The sequence below is a fragment of the Alligator sinensis genome, unplaced genomic scaffold (genome assembly GCF_000455745.1).
Source record: "Alligator sinensis unplaced genomic scaffold, ASM45574v1 scaffold1012_1, whole genome shotgun sequence".
Lineage (NCBI taxonomy): Eukaryota > Metazoa > Chordata > Crocodylia > Alligatoridae > Alligator > Alligator sinensis.
Window position 1 is genome coordinate 1,150,296 of NW_005842104.1, and position 14,362 is coordinate 1,164,657.

General features: G+C 40.5%; 1 protein-coding gene across 1 annotated transcript in view; it reads right to left on the bottom strand.

Moving 5' to 3' along the window:
• Window positions 1-14,311, bottom strand: part of AGPAT5 (1-acylglycerol-3-phosphate O-acyltransferase 5) — a 107,976-nt gene extending 93,665 nt beyond the window's left edge. Inside the window, exon 1 of the mRNA XM_006024487.3 lies at window positions 14,033-14,311. Within this exon, the coding sequence (XP_006024549.1) occupies window positions 14,033-14,251 (219 nt within the window). The 5' untranslated portion in view covers window positions 14,252-14,311. The remainder of the gene's footprint in view (window positions 1-14,032) is intronic.
• Between the last annotated feature and the right edge of the window lie 51 nt (window positions 14,312-14,362).

A 14,362-nucleotide genomic window follows, 5' to 3' on the forward strand; every position in this document is an offset into this window, starting at 1 on the left:
TTTCCTGCCTAGGCAGGGGTTCAAACTCGATGATCTGTCGAGGTCCCTTCCGACCCTAGCATCTATGAATCTTGGAATCTAAAAGCAAACCCACGAGCCTATTGTTTATGGCCATACTCTTCCCACAATGCTAAACCCTCTCTGCATTATCCTTTCCTGATCTTACATTGCAATGTAGATTATGAGCTCTCTGGGGTAAGGGTCCCTTTGTTATCTGTTTAATTAAATCCCTCTAAAACATAATAATGAGAAGCAGGTTAAAGAATGAGAAAGTAGAGAAAGAAAAGTTAAACCATAATTCCAGAGATATACAGAATACAAAATATTGTCTTTTCCTGCAGACTATGCATGAAGGTGGTTGGTTTCAAGTGCTGCCTGACCAGTCTTTGCTTTCTTATATATACCAAGATAGAAGATCTGTTTCTACAAAGAGATATTTATCTCTAAACTAGCAATGCAAATCCCCTGAAGTTACTGGAAACCGGGCATTTACTTTAGTAGAACTTGGATCAGGTCCTCTGAAACGACTCAGATCTGATGAACGGTAAGAATTCAACCACAAAAATGCAAAACAGCATTCTACAGCAACAATGAAGAGTGATACTGCACTGTTTGATGAAAAGTTCTCTGGAACAACACTGCCTCTCCATTTTAACTTAATACAGGACCTACTGTAGAGAGACCCTGATCTTGATTACTGGTTTCTGGGCAAGGCCACAATACAAATTAGAAGCTGTAACTTTGGGGCCATTAATTCATTTTTTAATGGTAGTTGACTACCATGAAGATATTTTTGTAGCAGGGTTTGTATTTTTGCATTTTAGGGTTGCAGCCACAAACCCCAACAAGCTCCAAGGCATGTGCGCAGAGGCTAATATGCACTCTGTGCATAGTGAGGTCAGGAAGCATTACTGTTCTCATGTTTCCTCCAATAAATCCTCTACAGCTATTTTAAGTCATTCTGGTATCATTTTATGCCATTAGCTTGTACACGAAGCTGCTTTTATTTTTGTTTCTTTGCCAGTCTCATCATTTTGACCCCCTCCCCCATCCTTCCTGCTTATACCACTGATGAGTGAATGGTCCACTGGGTCTAAAGTCACTTAAATCACAGAACTTTCTCCTCTGTGCCAGCAAGGGCTTAAGATAAGGATCTAAAGGCCCTCCAGTGGGACACCAAAGAACTATTTTCTTGGGTATCTGTATGGCCCATTCTACCATAGTAACTTAGCATCCCACATTTTAATGTACATCTCTTCACATCAATCATGAAGAAGTGAAGTATCATTAGCCTTATTTTACAGGTAGGTAAAAGGGAGAGACTAAAAGGTATGGTAACATAGCACATATTACAGAAGAACAGGGAATTTCACTCACTTTTTTTTTGCCCCAGGGTAGCATCCTAACTACTGCACCAAAGGGGTTCCAGTGTTACAAAAGCACCAAGAAACTAGAACAAACAAAACACCTGCTTTTGTTCAAAGCTCCACTCAACTGCTGCAACAGGCTGCAAAGCAGAAAAAAGGAAGAACCTTTAATGGGACAAGGGCAGCTAGGAATTCCTTGGCGTTAAATAATATTTTTCCTTAAAAATATCCTTTTAATATAAAGACACCTATTTGTATATCTTAGTTTAAATGATGGGATACCGAAACCAGGCCTATCCCAACCATGCTGTTGGTCCAGCGTTAAGATACAGTAAAAGATATCACCCACCACAACAAACCTTGCCTCCGATATCCAGCAATACATTTGGTGAAGAGCCTCTGCATGCCCAACATGCCACAAAACAGACTGCAAGCCTGGGTCAGACCACAGTCACAGTTTATACCTAATGTATACCAAGACAGATAGTTGACTCAGAAATATACAGCATCTGTATATTCTGTTCAGGTTCAGAGAATCAAACCACTGCCAAACCCAAGAGACCTGAAAAGCATGACTTATGAACAGGAAAAGGTAAAAGAACCAGGGTTATTTAGTCTGCAGAAGAGAAGAGAAGACTGAGGTGGGGATTTGATAACAGTCTTCTAATACCTGAAGAGCAATTACAGAGTGGATGGAGATGGACTTTTTTCTGTGGCCACAGAGGACAGGACTAGGAACAATGGATTCAAGCTGCAACAGAGGAAATTTAGGTTGGAAATTAGGAGATTTCTGACCATGAGGGTAGTCAAGCATTGGAACAGGCTGCCTAGAGTTGAAAATTTTCAGGAATGGAGATTCTACAAGAACAGGTTAGACAAACAGAGGTAGAACAATTTAGTCAAAGAAGATCCTGCCCTTGAGCAAGGGGTTGAATTAAGTACTTTATGATGTGCCTTCCAGCCATGCTTTCTTATGATTCTAATATCCTAGGTGTATTGTACAGATTCTTATAACTTAAAAAAAAAAAATTCTAAAAATTCTTATTTGGCTGAAGTGAAAGGCAGATGACTTCATAAACTGATAGTGGTTGTTACTATTATATTTCTCTTTTTAGAATGATGTGATTACTTTAAAAACTATACATTTAATATTTTACTTATGTTGTTTGATGTTAAGCATAACAGTTTTGCATTTGAACTCATTGTCCTGACTTTTATTCTTAAGCCTTAGTCCTCCAAATGCTTCCACACCCAAGCAGTCATATTGAAGTCAATGTGCATGAAAGTTAGGACTGTCTTTAATTTTCATATGGTCAGAATAGGGGGAGAAAAAACAAACAAAAGCCCTAAACACACCTGCACAATTTTCAAAAACTGAATCAAACAGGAGTACCTGGCAAAGCCATGAGTGAGTTTAAGTATGAGTTGAAATAAATGGTTCTGTACCAGTAGGTACTATTCCAAGCTAAAAAGGAATCACTGAAATTTTCAGGGGAAATGGGATTATCTTGGCCAGCCAAAAAAAACATACATAATAATTGTAATAAAATAGCACTATAAATGCCAGGAAAAATAGTTTTGGAATCTTTCATTCTGCTCATATTTCTCCGACTACAAACAGTACTTTTTCAGTATTTGATTCTAGAAACGTCAGCTTTCAAGTATGTGGGCCATAAAAATTATGGTTGTCTTAGAATTATAAAGATTCTAATAAAACAGATAAAAGGTTGCAGTGACTTCATCTTACTGAAGAAAAGCAAGATGGAAATGTACAAACATTTTAGGTGCCTGCACCCTCAGAATCTTTACTTTGGCACCTTGGCTCCACATGGATAGCATGTCGCACCTCAGAATAGGCTTCGTAAAGCCAGCATGCTACAGAGGCAGCAAACTCAGTAAGTCTAGACCTAACCAGTAGGAAATTCTGATGACTAAGGCGCATCTTAAATCCTGCCCCCAACTCCTAGCACCGCATTCAAAGCTGGAAGGGGGTGCCTCCATCCACATGGTTCAAAAATAAGTGACATCTCCTGATATTTGGAAGTTAAGACACCAACTAATTGAGCAAGGCTCGCTCTTTTGTTTTAAGATACGAGTTGGGGAAAAACAGAAGTGATGCCCATCTCCCCCTTTACATACCCGTTTTAGATCTCTGGGTGAAACAGAGAAATATTTCTGGTGCAGGAATTGAAATTTACGTTCGTGCCCTCCTAAGGGAGTGCCTTAACCACTAAGGTTAAGAGTCATGCACCCTTTGGTGGTCTCTTTCAGGGTCAGCAAATCTTGAATTCTTTTCTGGTGTACAGGAAAGTATGGAGTACCCACACCCAGAGCAGAATCTGGGCTGGAAGAGGACAGTAGAAGATACGTGTTTGAATCCTATCAGGCTACAAAGGGCCTGGAACCTGGGTCTCCCACTTCCTGAGTATATGCTGTAACTACTAGGGTTTATAACAAAAAATATGCCAAATTCTGTTAGTTTATGTACTACCAAACAAAGCACTTCTCAAGACTTTGATAAAGGAACACCTTATTGAGCTTAGATACAAACTAGACACCGAGCTGCTCAGTCCTATCAAGACTGGGGCAGATCTGGGCACTTAGAGAGGTGTCAAACCAAATCCAGGAATAGGTATTATACTTGTACTATTATAAGTGATTGGACACCAGTCTATAACTGTAACATAACAGAAGTTCAGCACACAGACTGGTTTAAAAAAGGCAGAACCTGGTCTAAGATTTGCCCCCTCCACCAAAGGGCAAATGTGTGTTCTCTTTGTTACTGATCCAAACTACACTGCTTATAGAAAACCATGAACTTAGATTGATTCTGCCTCAGGCTTTTTGAATATCTGTACCTGTCCATAATGACAGGAGCATTTTAAAACCCTATATAAGTTAAGCCAAGATCATATACCAGCTGACTGGGGTTTCAGGATCATAATTTTGTACTTAGGCACTTAAGTCTCACTTTAGGAGAGTGGCACAAATGCAAGTTTATACATCAAGTCTGTGGCATAGTCAGGACTTGAGTTTCAGTAGGTCAGTGCTTTATAGACTTGAGGCACTTCTGGATAGACTCCAGGCATCCCTTGGAAAATGCCAGGTCCAAGTTTTTACTCTTAAATTATAGAGCAGTTTTTGTCTGTTGCAAAGAACTCAGAAAGAGCACAACTATGGATTTCTATTTGAAACATCTGTGTTTATCTTGTGAATCATGTTTGTAAACGTAACATTGTGTGACATCCACTGGCACTCTTGAAAGGATCTCAAGGTACCCATGGGCTGCTGTATCACCTTGGTTGAGAATCACTATAGTAGATAGTTACTACAGGAGGCTGATAAGAAGGTCAAAGCCAGAGTGTCATTTAAGCAAGTTTTAATATAAATTGCTAAAACACTGAAAAATGCAGACATTTTAAACAGATAGCTAATGTGAAAATGAGAGGAAATCTATTTACAAGCTGAGAATTCAGCTGAACCAGCTGAAGTGTTTGCCTGGAGAAGGAGTATCTTCATGTTGTACAAAACTTGAAATCACTCCCCACATAGAACTGTTCCAGCTAACTTCAGAGCAAAAAAAATCTCCCACAATTGTAGCATTTATGACTGATCATTCAAGACCACAGAACAATCTAAATTTCCTCACAAAATGAAATTTCCTCCCCAAATTCAAAGCAAGAACTATTGTTTTCCCAAGAAAACATCTTCCTTCATCCTTTATTTAAATTATTCTTCAACTTTTCAAAAATAATTTACAAGCATATCAGTCATTTAAGCACTTTTTGAAAGTGTTACCTTCAGTGTCTCCCCTACAGCAACAAGCAGGGAGACTCTAGCATATACTCTCTATGAAGTATCCCTTTATGTTGTATAGGACCTTACTTTTTGCAAAATATAAAGAATTTGAAAGAAGCACTATTTAAATATGATCTGCAAAACACAGCTACAAACATTTGTACCAAAGTTCAGAATGAGCTTATGCATATTTATCAGTCATCAGACATGGGAAGAAAAGAGAACAAGTGCTACATTTGCCACTACAATTGCAAAAAAGGTGAAGTTGGGGTATTTATAAGTTTATAAGCCACTCTAAGCATTTTTGGGAAGGCCAGCATATATACCTAATACATACATTCATTTGTGATTAAGGCAAAGATTCTGTTCCATTTTCAAAATGGATTTAGGAATCCACTGACTTTCCAGTTGGCCTTTGGCTTTTAAGTCATGTTTGAAAATGGAAATTTTCAAAAGCATCTTGGATCCCCAAGTGGTATAATCTAACACGACTGTGTATGTGACATGCTGTAGGCTGCCATATACCAAGAAAATTAATGTTTTAGGATATGTAGCTGTGTACCCTATTCAGGTGCATGCCCTTAGGACTGAAGAAAGCTAGGCATCTACCCAATTTTTATTTAAATAACGTTAGCTAAATATAGGATTAATCTATGCTAATTTTTCCCCCTCATTAAGTCTCCTTAGCATTTTTCAAAATTCCTTATCCCTCTAAAACAGCTCTGAAGTTGCCAGGACTTTATCAGTCCAAGGCTGCTTGAAAATAAGGCTCCTACTCAGTTTCACCAAGTATGCAGTTAAACAGAGCACAATTACAAATTAGACATTGGGGCCAAAGATTTCTTATGCATTTAAGGGGCTTATACACTGGACCAATATGTAGATAACAATGATTGTTATAATCTAAGCAATAGGCAAAAATTGTAACTGGTTCTTATGAAATTAAGTGAATTAAGTATGTATCTGATATGCATGCATGCAAGTGGAATATACTGCACATGTTCAAATAAACTGATTCCAGGCAAATACAAATAGCTGGTTTTAAACTGAAATCAAAACAGCATGAAACAAGCAGTCTCCCCCTTTGTAGCATCTGATGAAGTAGGATGTCACCTATGAAAGCTTAGGCCTCCCTGAACAGGTTAGTCTCTAAGATGCCACCCTGCCCTGTCTTCTGCTGGACTTCACACTAACATGGATAACTATCCAATTGAATTCCTAATTATAGGTGGGGTAAGGAAGGAGAAGGGGAGGAAGGCTGCGGGCACATACCGTGCAACACAGAGGCAGAGAAGAAACAGAATAATCTCCCTTGTTTGCTAATGCTCTTTAGAACATGATGCAAAATTGACGTATTAGAAATCGAAGGTGAATCAAAGCTTTTCCAAAAAGCATATTTCTTTATAACTGCAGAAAGAACACCTTCCATTTAAACCTATTTTTAAATCTAATATTACTAAGGATCAATAATAAACTTTGCTCTGTCATATCAACATAATTCTACAGTAATTCATCTGAAATCACTGGAACGCCAATGATGTTTAACTGAGAATAGAATAAGTATCCCAACTACAGCAGAGCTTGTGGGCCATTGTACTAAATGAAATGAAGAGTGCTTTTACTTGTTCTATTAAAAATCAAATAAAAAAACCCCTACGTGGTTGAATTATGTAGCAAAAGAAAAAGTGACTCTCCATCATATTATGATGCATTTCTGTGATGCAGCATCTGCCATTTAACAGCTATGATGCCGAAAAGGTCAACAGACTATTTTTAAAAAATAGATTTTTTGTCCCTTTAAATTTATTACATTTTAATGAAAAATAAATTTGAAAACAAAACTACCTATGTTACCTAAATGTAAACTTACTATAATTTCTAAAATAATTTAAATTAAACAACAATACAATATTTAAAAATATACTTGTTCTCAAAATTGAAAGGAAGTTCAGTCATAACTGGTAACAGTCACTGGCTAAGCACCTGAAACTGGAGGGTTTTTGAAGTACTAAACTAACTTTTGACAAAAGTAGTCTTTCCTAAATGTGCAAGCAAACTATTTTCTTCGTTTCACCTTATCAAACTAGTTCACTTCAAGAGGAGACTGGACAGTCACCTTGCTGGGATCACCTGACCCCAGTTGCCTTTCCTGCCTAGTGCAGGGGGGCTGGACCCAATGATCTTGCGAGGTCCCTTCCAGCCCCTTACAATCTATGAATCTATCTGCCAGCACAGAGAGGAGAGTGGGGAACCCACTTGCAGACATACCTGCAGGGGATTTCCCCACTCCCCAACACAGGGGCACAACAACCGAGGATGTGTATAGATATCCTTGGGGTAAGATCAGCTGTGCTGTGACGTATCACCGTATAGCTGATTACTCTCTACCAAAGACATCCATTTCCAGCTTCACATTCTTTTCTACACTTGGGTAAACCATCAACAGAAGGAGCAGAGTGCATCTGCCCAAAATAAACTACAGCAAAAACACTTGGTCTTGACTGGCTCTGAAGACTTAGTGATAACCAGAGAACCAAAACAAAGCCTTCAGTCCAGGCTGAATTGTGCAAACACGCTCATGTTCAAAAGAAAAACCTCCTACAGCTGATGGAGAAAGTGCATGCAGCACATGCACTCATGACTACAGAAAGACATAACCAAGGCATGCAGAAAAAAAAAAACTCTGACACATTTTTGTGAAGTGGCAGATAAGCTGAAAAGCCACAAGGCTGTAGTCATATGATTAGAGCACACTCCTGGGAGCCAGGAATGATAGGTTTAAATCTGCAGGCTGAGGATGGCCTAGAACTTGTCTCTCACTTCTTGGGTGGCTGTTCTAAGTACTAGCCATATATATATATATATATATATAAAGAAAAGAATGAGTCCTGCTCTGTTCTTAAAAAAAAAAAGCCTGTAGATGTTTACTCTCAAGAAAGGATCCCCAGGAGATCCTGCAAACCTGAGACAGGCACCAAACCTCCTACAAAGGGTCAGATTTCAAACATACCCCAAAGTTGAGCACCCCTTAATTAGCTGCCTGTAAGCAGTTTTCTGCTCAGTATGCTGGATGGTTTGAAGATAAGTGGAAGTGTTTTACCAGTGAGTGACATCTGACTCTCAGAGCACTTTTCTGAGATGGACACTAAAACATTTCCTAAGAAAGTAGCATTTCTAACACATCCTACTCCAAAGGACTAGGGGGCAAGAGACGGAGAGAGATGCATGAGTGATGACAGAAACAAGCACACTGGAATAGATGTGAATTTTACATAGCTGAAGCATGAAAGAGATCCCTAAGGATCACTGCCAGACAAGGGAAATACCAAAGAAATCAGAAATTATTACAAGCAAAATATTTAGGTTTCATCTGCTCTGAAACATGTGCACAAACATGGTAACCATTAATTTCATAGTCCTGTTGTAAGCTGGGATAGTGGTCTAAATGGTCACAAAAAATTGAGGGATATGATGAAGCTCTATTACCAGTTCTTTCAATCATTTAAGTATCTTAAATCACAGCATATTTTTAGATCATTTTTGTTTTCATAATCTCATCTGGACGATATGATGATAGAAAAAGACACTGACCTCCTTGGAAGACGGGTGTTATGGATTACCTTCATGAAGACTGCATTCTGGACTGCATTCATAAAGATGAATTCATTGTGACATGCAAGGCTGCCTAAGAGCTGACACACTAAGTCAATGCTTTCAAAGAGCTCATGGTTATTTTCAAGATTTAAAAAAGTACATCCAAATCCACAAGTGGCACAAGGTAATTCCTCCAAGTCACCAGAGTTGCACCTGTTTGTGTCAGTCCCAGTTTTAGCTCCTCAAGTTGTAACATACCCCTTGTTGTCAAAAGCCATTCGTTTTAAACCAAGCTTAAAAAGGGTTTCAGCATCTTATATTTTTCACAGCCTGGAAAGCGCAAGCTCAGGGGTGACTTGGTGGCAGCCTATAAGTACATAAGGGGTGTGCATCGGGATCTGGGGGAACGCCTGTTCACCAGAGCACCCCAAGGAATAACAACATAAACTCCTGCAAGACCGTTTTAGGCTGGACATAAGGAAAAAACTTCTTTACTGTCTGAGCCCCCAAGGCCTGGAATAGACTACCCCCAGAGGTGGTGCAAGCACCTACTCCAAACACTTTTAAGAAACAGCTGGATGCTTATCTTGCTGGGATGCTTTGACCCTAGCTGGCTTCCTGCCCCTTGAGCAGAGGGCTGGACCTGATGATCTTACAAGGTCCCTTCCAGCCCTAATGTCTATTAAATCTATAAAGGAGAATCAACAGCCAACTCAAGGAAAAAAAGAAACATCTCTCAACACAATGCATCTTGCAGGAAGAACAAAACCTCCAAAGGAAAGAAGTGTAATGATTATTTGTGTTCTACTCTCCATAATTGCATTCATACATTTTCAGTACTGTGAGTTCCTAATCCGGAATGCTACTCTGGGACATAGTCAGAATGCAACATGTGAATTTAGTTAGTATACTTGTAGCATGTAATTTACATTAAAATATGTAGATATACACTAAATGCAAATATGGCTCTTTAAGTTCCATCAGGATTCTATGCTTACATTTGCAATGCTGCTGTCAAACATACTTCATTTATAAATTAGCAAGTTTATTTTCCTAAATGCCAGCTCCTTAAGCTCATGCTATAATATGAAAGGAGAGAGACATATTACCACTAGTGTTAAAACTACATTTGAAAGTGGACATACATGTAAGTTTTGTTTTAAAGTGGGAGGAGAGTAGTAGGGAGAAGACTTATGCTTGTTGGTGGGTGCCTTAGCTATTCCAAAGCAATGATTTTGCTTGTCTACTCCTAACCTGCACTAAGCAAAGCTAGGTCAGTTTTGCCCGTCAATGAAACAGGCAGTAAATAATTAGGGTTTAGCTTCACTTTCTGTGGGTTAGAAACTGACAAAGCAGTTATGCTGGATTCAGTCACACTTTAGTAACTCTCTGTCCCCCTTTTAATGCAGCACAAAAGGTTTCACTATCCACACTATTGGAAATTCATTGACAGTTCTCATAATGATCCAGAACTCAGGTCTCTCTTCCACAGCTACATGGATTCTGCAAAGCTAACAGGGACAGAATCTTATTTTTGGTAGTAAGTAGATACAAAACCAAAAACACTGAGAGACTGCTATGAGATTCACTCTAATGAGTGTTGCAGTGATCATGGGGTGATAATGTTGGCCCTCATATTTATAGACAGGATATGTTCTTGCAGGAAGAATGAAATAGATGACTTAAATCACAATTTGTGGTCTTTGTTCATTCTTTGACATAAGAGGGAAATGGATCTCTCCATTAGTGGAAAATTTCAAGCACTAGGCCAATGAAGAAAAAACAATTTACCGCCTCTCTAACAACTTACAACCTGTCCTATATTCCGTAGGTATATCTGCACTACTTGCACAAATAATAAGGGCCAAAATCAAACAGAATTCCCCTTTTTTATTCTACTAGTTTATATTGCTTTGTTTTATTTAGTTTTATGTATTATTACATTATGTTTGATATTACTTCTGTTGAAATTAACGGAATGTGTAATTTTATCATATTCTTTTACCAGTAACTACAAATCACATAAAATGATATGTACTAATAAAATTATTGTTAATTCTACTGTACCATTTTAATGAAAGCTGGAAATGAACTACTACTACTATGGATGTCACTTAAAATATGTAAAGGGAGAGGACCTGTACAGCAAGAAAGTGATCAGAACCCAAGTTACTGCAGTAGTAAAGCCTACTACTAGCTTACTCTATTATAGTACAGATGTACGGTACAACTCTCAACCCCACCTTCTGTTTTTAGGGATTCACATAAGTTACATCACATAGCTCAGGATGCAGCCCCATTTCACCAGTTTGAGGTATAACCGGTTAAGATAAAACTCACATAGAGCATGAAGTAGACTTTTGTTTCAATAAATTTGACTAGAAACATTCAAGTCAGCAGAATTAAATGATCTCTGTGTGTACATGTGTTTGAGAGAGAGAGAGAGAGAGAGAGGGAGAGGGAGAGGGAGGGAGAGACTTTGTGGACTAACAGTCGTTGCCACACAGAACCCTCCTCTCCTCTTTTCTCCACTCCCGCAAAACTAAGATATGCTCTTATCTAGTTAAAACAAAACAAAACAAAAAATACCCTAACTTGTAGGGCCTAAATCCAGGCTTTAACCCAGTAAAATGGCCATCACATTAATGAGAAATTCAACAGGTTTATGGTTTTAAGAGCAGAGGCCATAAATGTTTATGAAAGCCTAGGTGTGTATTGCTTGAGACATACACGGACACAACAACTGTAAGGGACTGTGAAAGTCTTGAGGGCACAGCCTCAGGCTGCATGTCTAGCATTGACACTGTCTTGCTACATGACCTTGAGCAAGTCACTCACATGCCTTATCCAGAAGAGCACTTAAGCATACATATAATCCTACTGACTTCAATAAGATTGTGCAGTCTGCTTGAGTATTTTGCTGGAGCAGGTTTCCAACTTGTTTATCTAGCAGTAAAAGCAATGAACAATTAAAACTTAAATCTGTTTCATAAATAGTCAATGTATTCAATTCATCACACAAAACTCTCCCTCCCTCTGCAAGTTATAATGTTTCAGTGGCCATGAAGCAATTTAGATAGCCAGTGATGAACGTTCTGTAAGTATAATGTTATGAGTTCTAGATCGCATTTTGTGATTTGATTTCAGGTACGTGATATTTATTATATACATCAGGGATTAAAATTATAGGAAAAGATTTGCCTACTCTGTTAACTCAATTAGGTGCCCCAAAGTAACAGGTTTTACTCCAGTTTCAAGACAATAAAACTGATCCCATACACACTTAAGCAACTGGGACTTCTCACAATCACAGAGCCATGAATGTGTTCAAGTGTGATTTGATCTCAGATCCCACAGTAAAAATGCCTGATTCAAATTGCTAATTCTTTTACTGTTTATATAATGGGGTATAGTCTTGATTTGATTTCTAGACTTACATATTAAACCACAGGTCTATCACATGTGACAGCTCAGTTCTAATAAGTAACAGTGCACCGTGTTTTCTGGATGGGGAGCCTATATAAACACAAGGCCGTGATAAAAATATAAAATAAAAATCAATGACCCACCAGTGGGGAATTAAAGTATTGTTTTTGTTTGTTTGTTTTTTCCATTTTACAGAGAAAACCAAGACAGTAAAATCTGTTAACTTGGCCACGGTCAAGGTTGACTCTGGCCTGTGGCATAGCTGGGAGTAACAACCAGGTCTCCCAGCTCCTGGTCCCAGGCCTTAAACACAACACTATTATTCCTCTATGTTTCATGTCATATCACAGATCAAATGATCACAATGTTCTGCATGTTTCTGTCCTCGGTGCAGAAGTAGTCTGTATCTGGGAATAGGACATTTCATTCACATATTCCTAAAGTCTCTAAGAAAGTCAATGTTAAAATAGATGCTATTGTTACTACAGGAGTCAAGAGAACTGGGTTCTATTTTCATAACAAGTTTCCTTTATAAATTTGGCCAAACATTTTAGCTCTAGATTTGCCGGAGGCATATCTAGATTAGGAGATTAGGCCCAGATCCTGTTCCACCTCTTAAATGTCTAAGGGGACTTTGGTATGCGCCTATGATGCTTTTCCACCCTGCGCGAGTCCCTGAAAACAAACAGAATCACCCCATTAACCTTTGTAATACATCCTCGAGTCAGCCTTAAGAATAAGTTACAAAAACCAGAGAGCAGAAGGATGATTTTGGCATTAACTCTTCTCTGGGGACCAGAACAGGGTAGAATAGGATCACACCTGGGTGCCAAGCAAATGGAAAGAATTAAGGTTTTATACACTCATCATTCCTAGGAGCTCCTAAGCACCTGCAGCTCCAGCACCTGTAGCTAAACAAATAGGTGCTCATTACCTTAAAAAACTGGGCAGTAGCTTCTGCACAGTGGGCCTGCTACCTAATAAAACTGCCAAACATGCCCATACCTTAAAAATCTCGATACTTCAGTTTTACCATCTGCAAATGGAAATGCAACTTGTGGCCGGGGTTTGCTAATAACTGCAATGTATTTTGAAATTCTACGAAACAAGCTCCTATACAGCCTGGAAATCCTGTTACTTGCACAGAGCTGCTCTTTTGATAGCTGACAGGTTTCTAGCCTGAGATCTTCGACCTCGGTTAGGGAGTTGCAGCGTGAGCCCAAGTTCCTACCAGCTTCCTTCAGGCTCCAAACTGACCTCAGTGGGTGGTAAACAAGCAGGATAAATGGAGAAGTTACATTTTGTGCTTTTTCCCCCCACCACTGAGACGGCATGAAAAAAAAATCAAATCTTTTACCTAGAAAGTCTAGCTGACCTGCCCTAACACCCTGCTTCCAGCGAGGGGACTTCAGAGTGAAACCTTGATGCCTGCAAATACCACCGGTTGCTTTCCTGGCCTTCCACAGGGCATCCCCAGCATGCCAGAGGGTTGCTTGGGGCTTCTCTTGGGCTGGGAGCAGCCCTATTTCACCGGCTTTCCTTGCTGGGCCGAGTGCTGTTTTGTCCTGCACCAGGCAGGCCCAGTTCCCTGGCCTCAGTTTTCCCAGCTGTAAAATGAGCACCTCCCCTGGGCTGCACCACCTTTGTGGAGGGCAGGAGCTGTCTTGCCATGACAGGGGCAGCACATCTCCCCCGGGCCGGGGCCGGAGCCGGGGCCGGGGGTGGCTGGGAGGCTCCCAAGGAGGCCTGCACAGGCTGGTGGGGAGGGAGGTGGATGCAGGGGAGTCTCTGCCACCCGCCCCCCCGCCTCCCCCCACGTGCCCGGGGCCGGCCGGCCGGTGGGTGACCTGTACGCCGCTGTAGTGCTCGAAGAAGAAGAGCACCATGCTCTGGTAGATGGTGTAGAAGCGGTCGTCCAGCTCGCGGTAGAGGCGCGCGGGCAGCAGAGCGGACAGCAGGCGCCAGGCGCCCCAGGCCAGCACGTAGGTGGGCGCCGCGCCCAGCATGACGGCGGCCGGCAACGCATAGCGCAACGAGTAGGTGTGCAGCACCAGCGACAGCAGCATCCTCCCGCCGGCGCGGCGCGGCGCGGCGCGGCGCGGCGCGGCCCGGCTCGACGGCACCGGGCCTGGTTGGATTTCTCCGGCTGCATTTCCTGGCCGGGCCGGCCCCGGCGG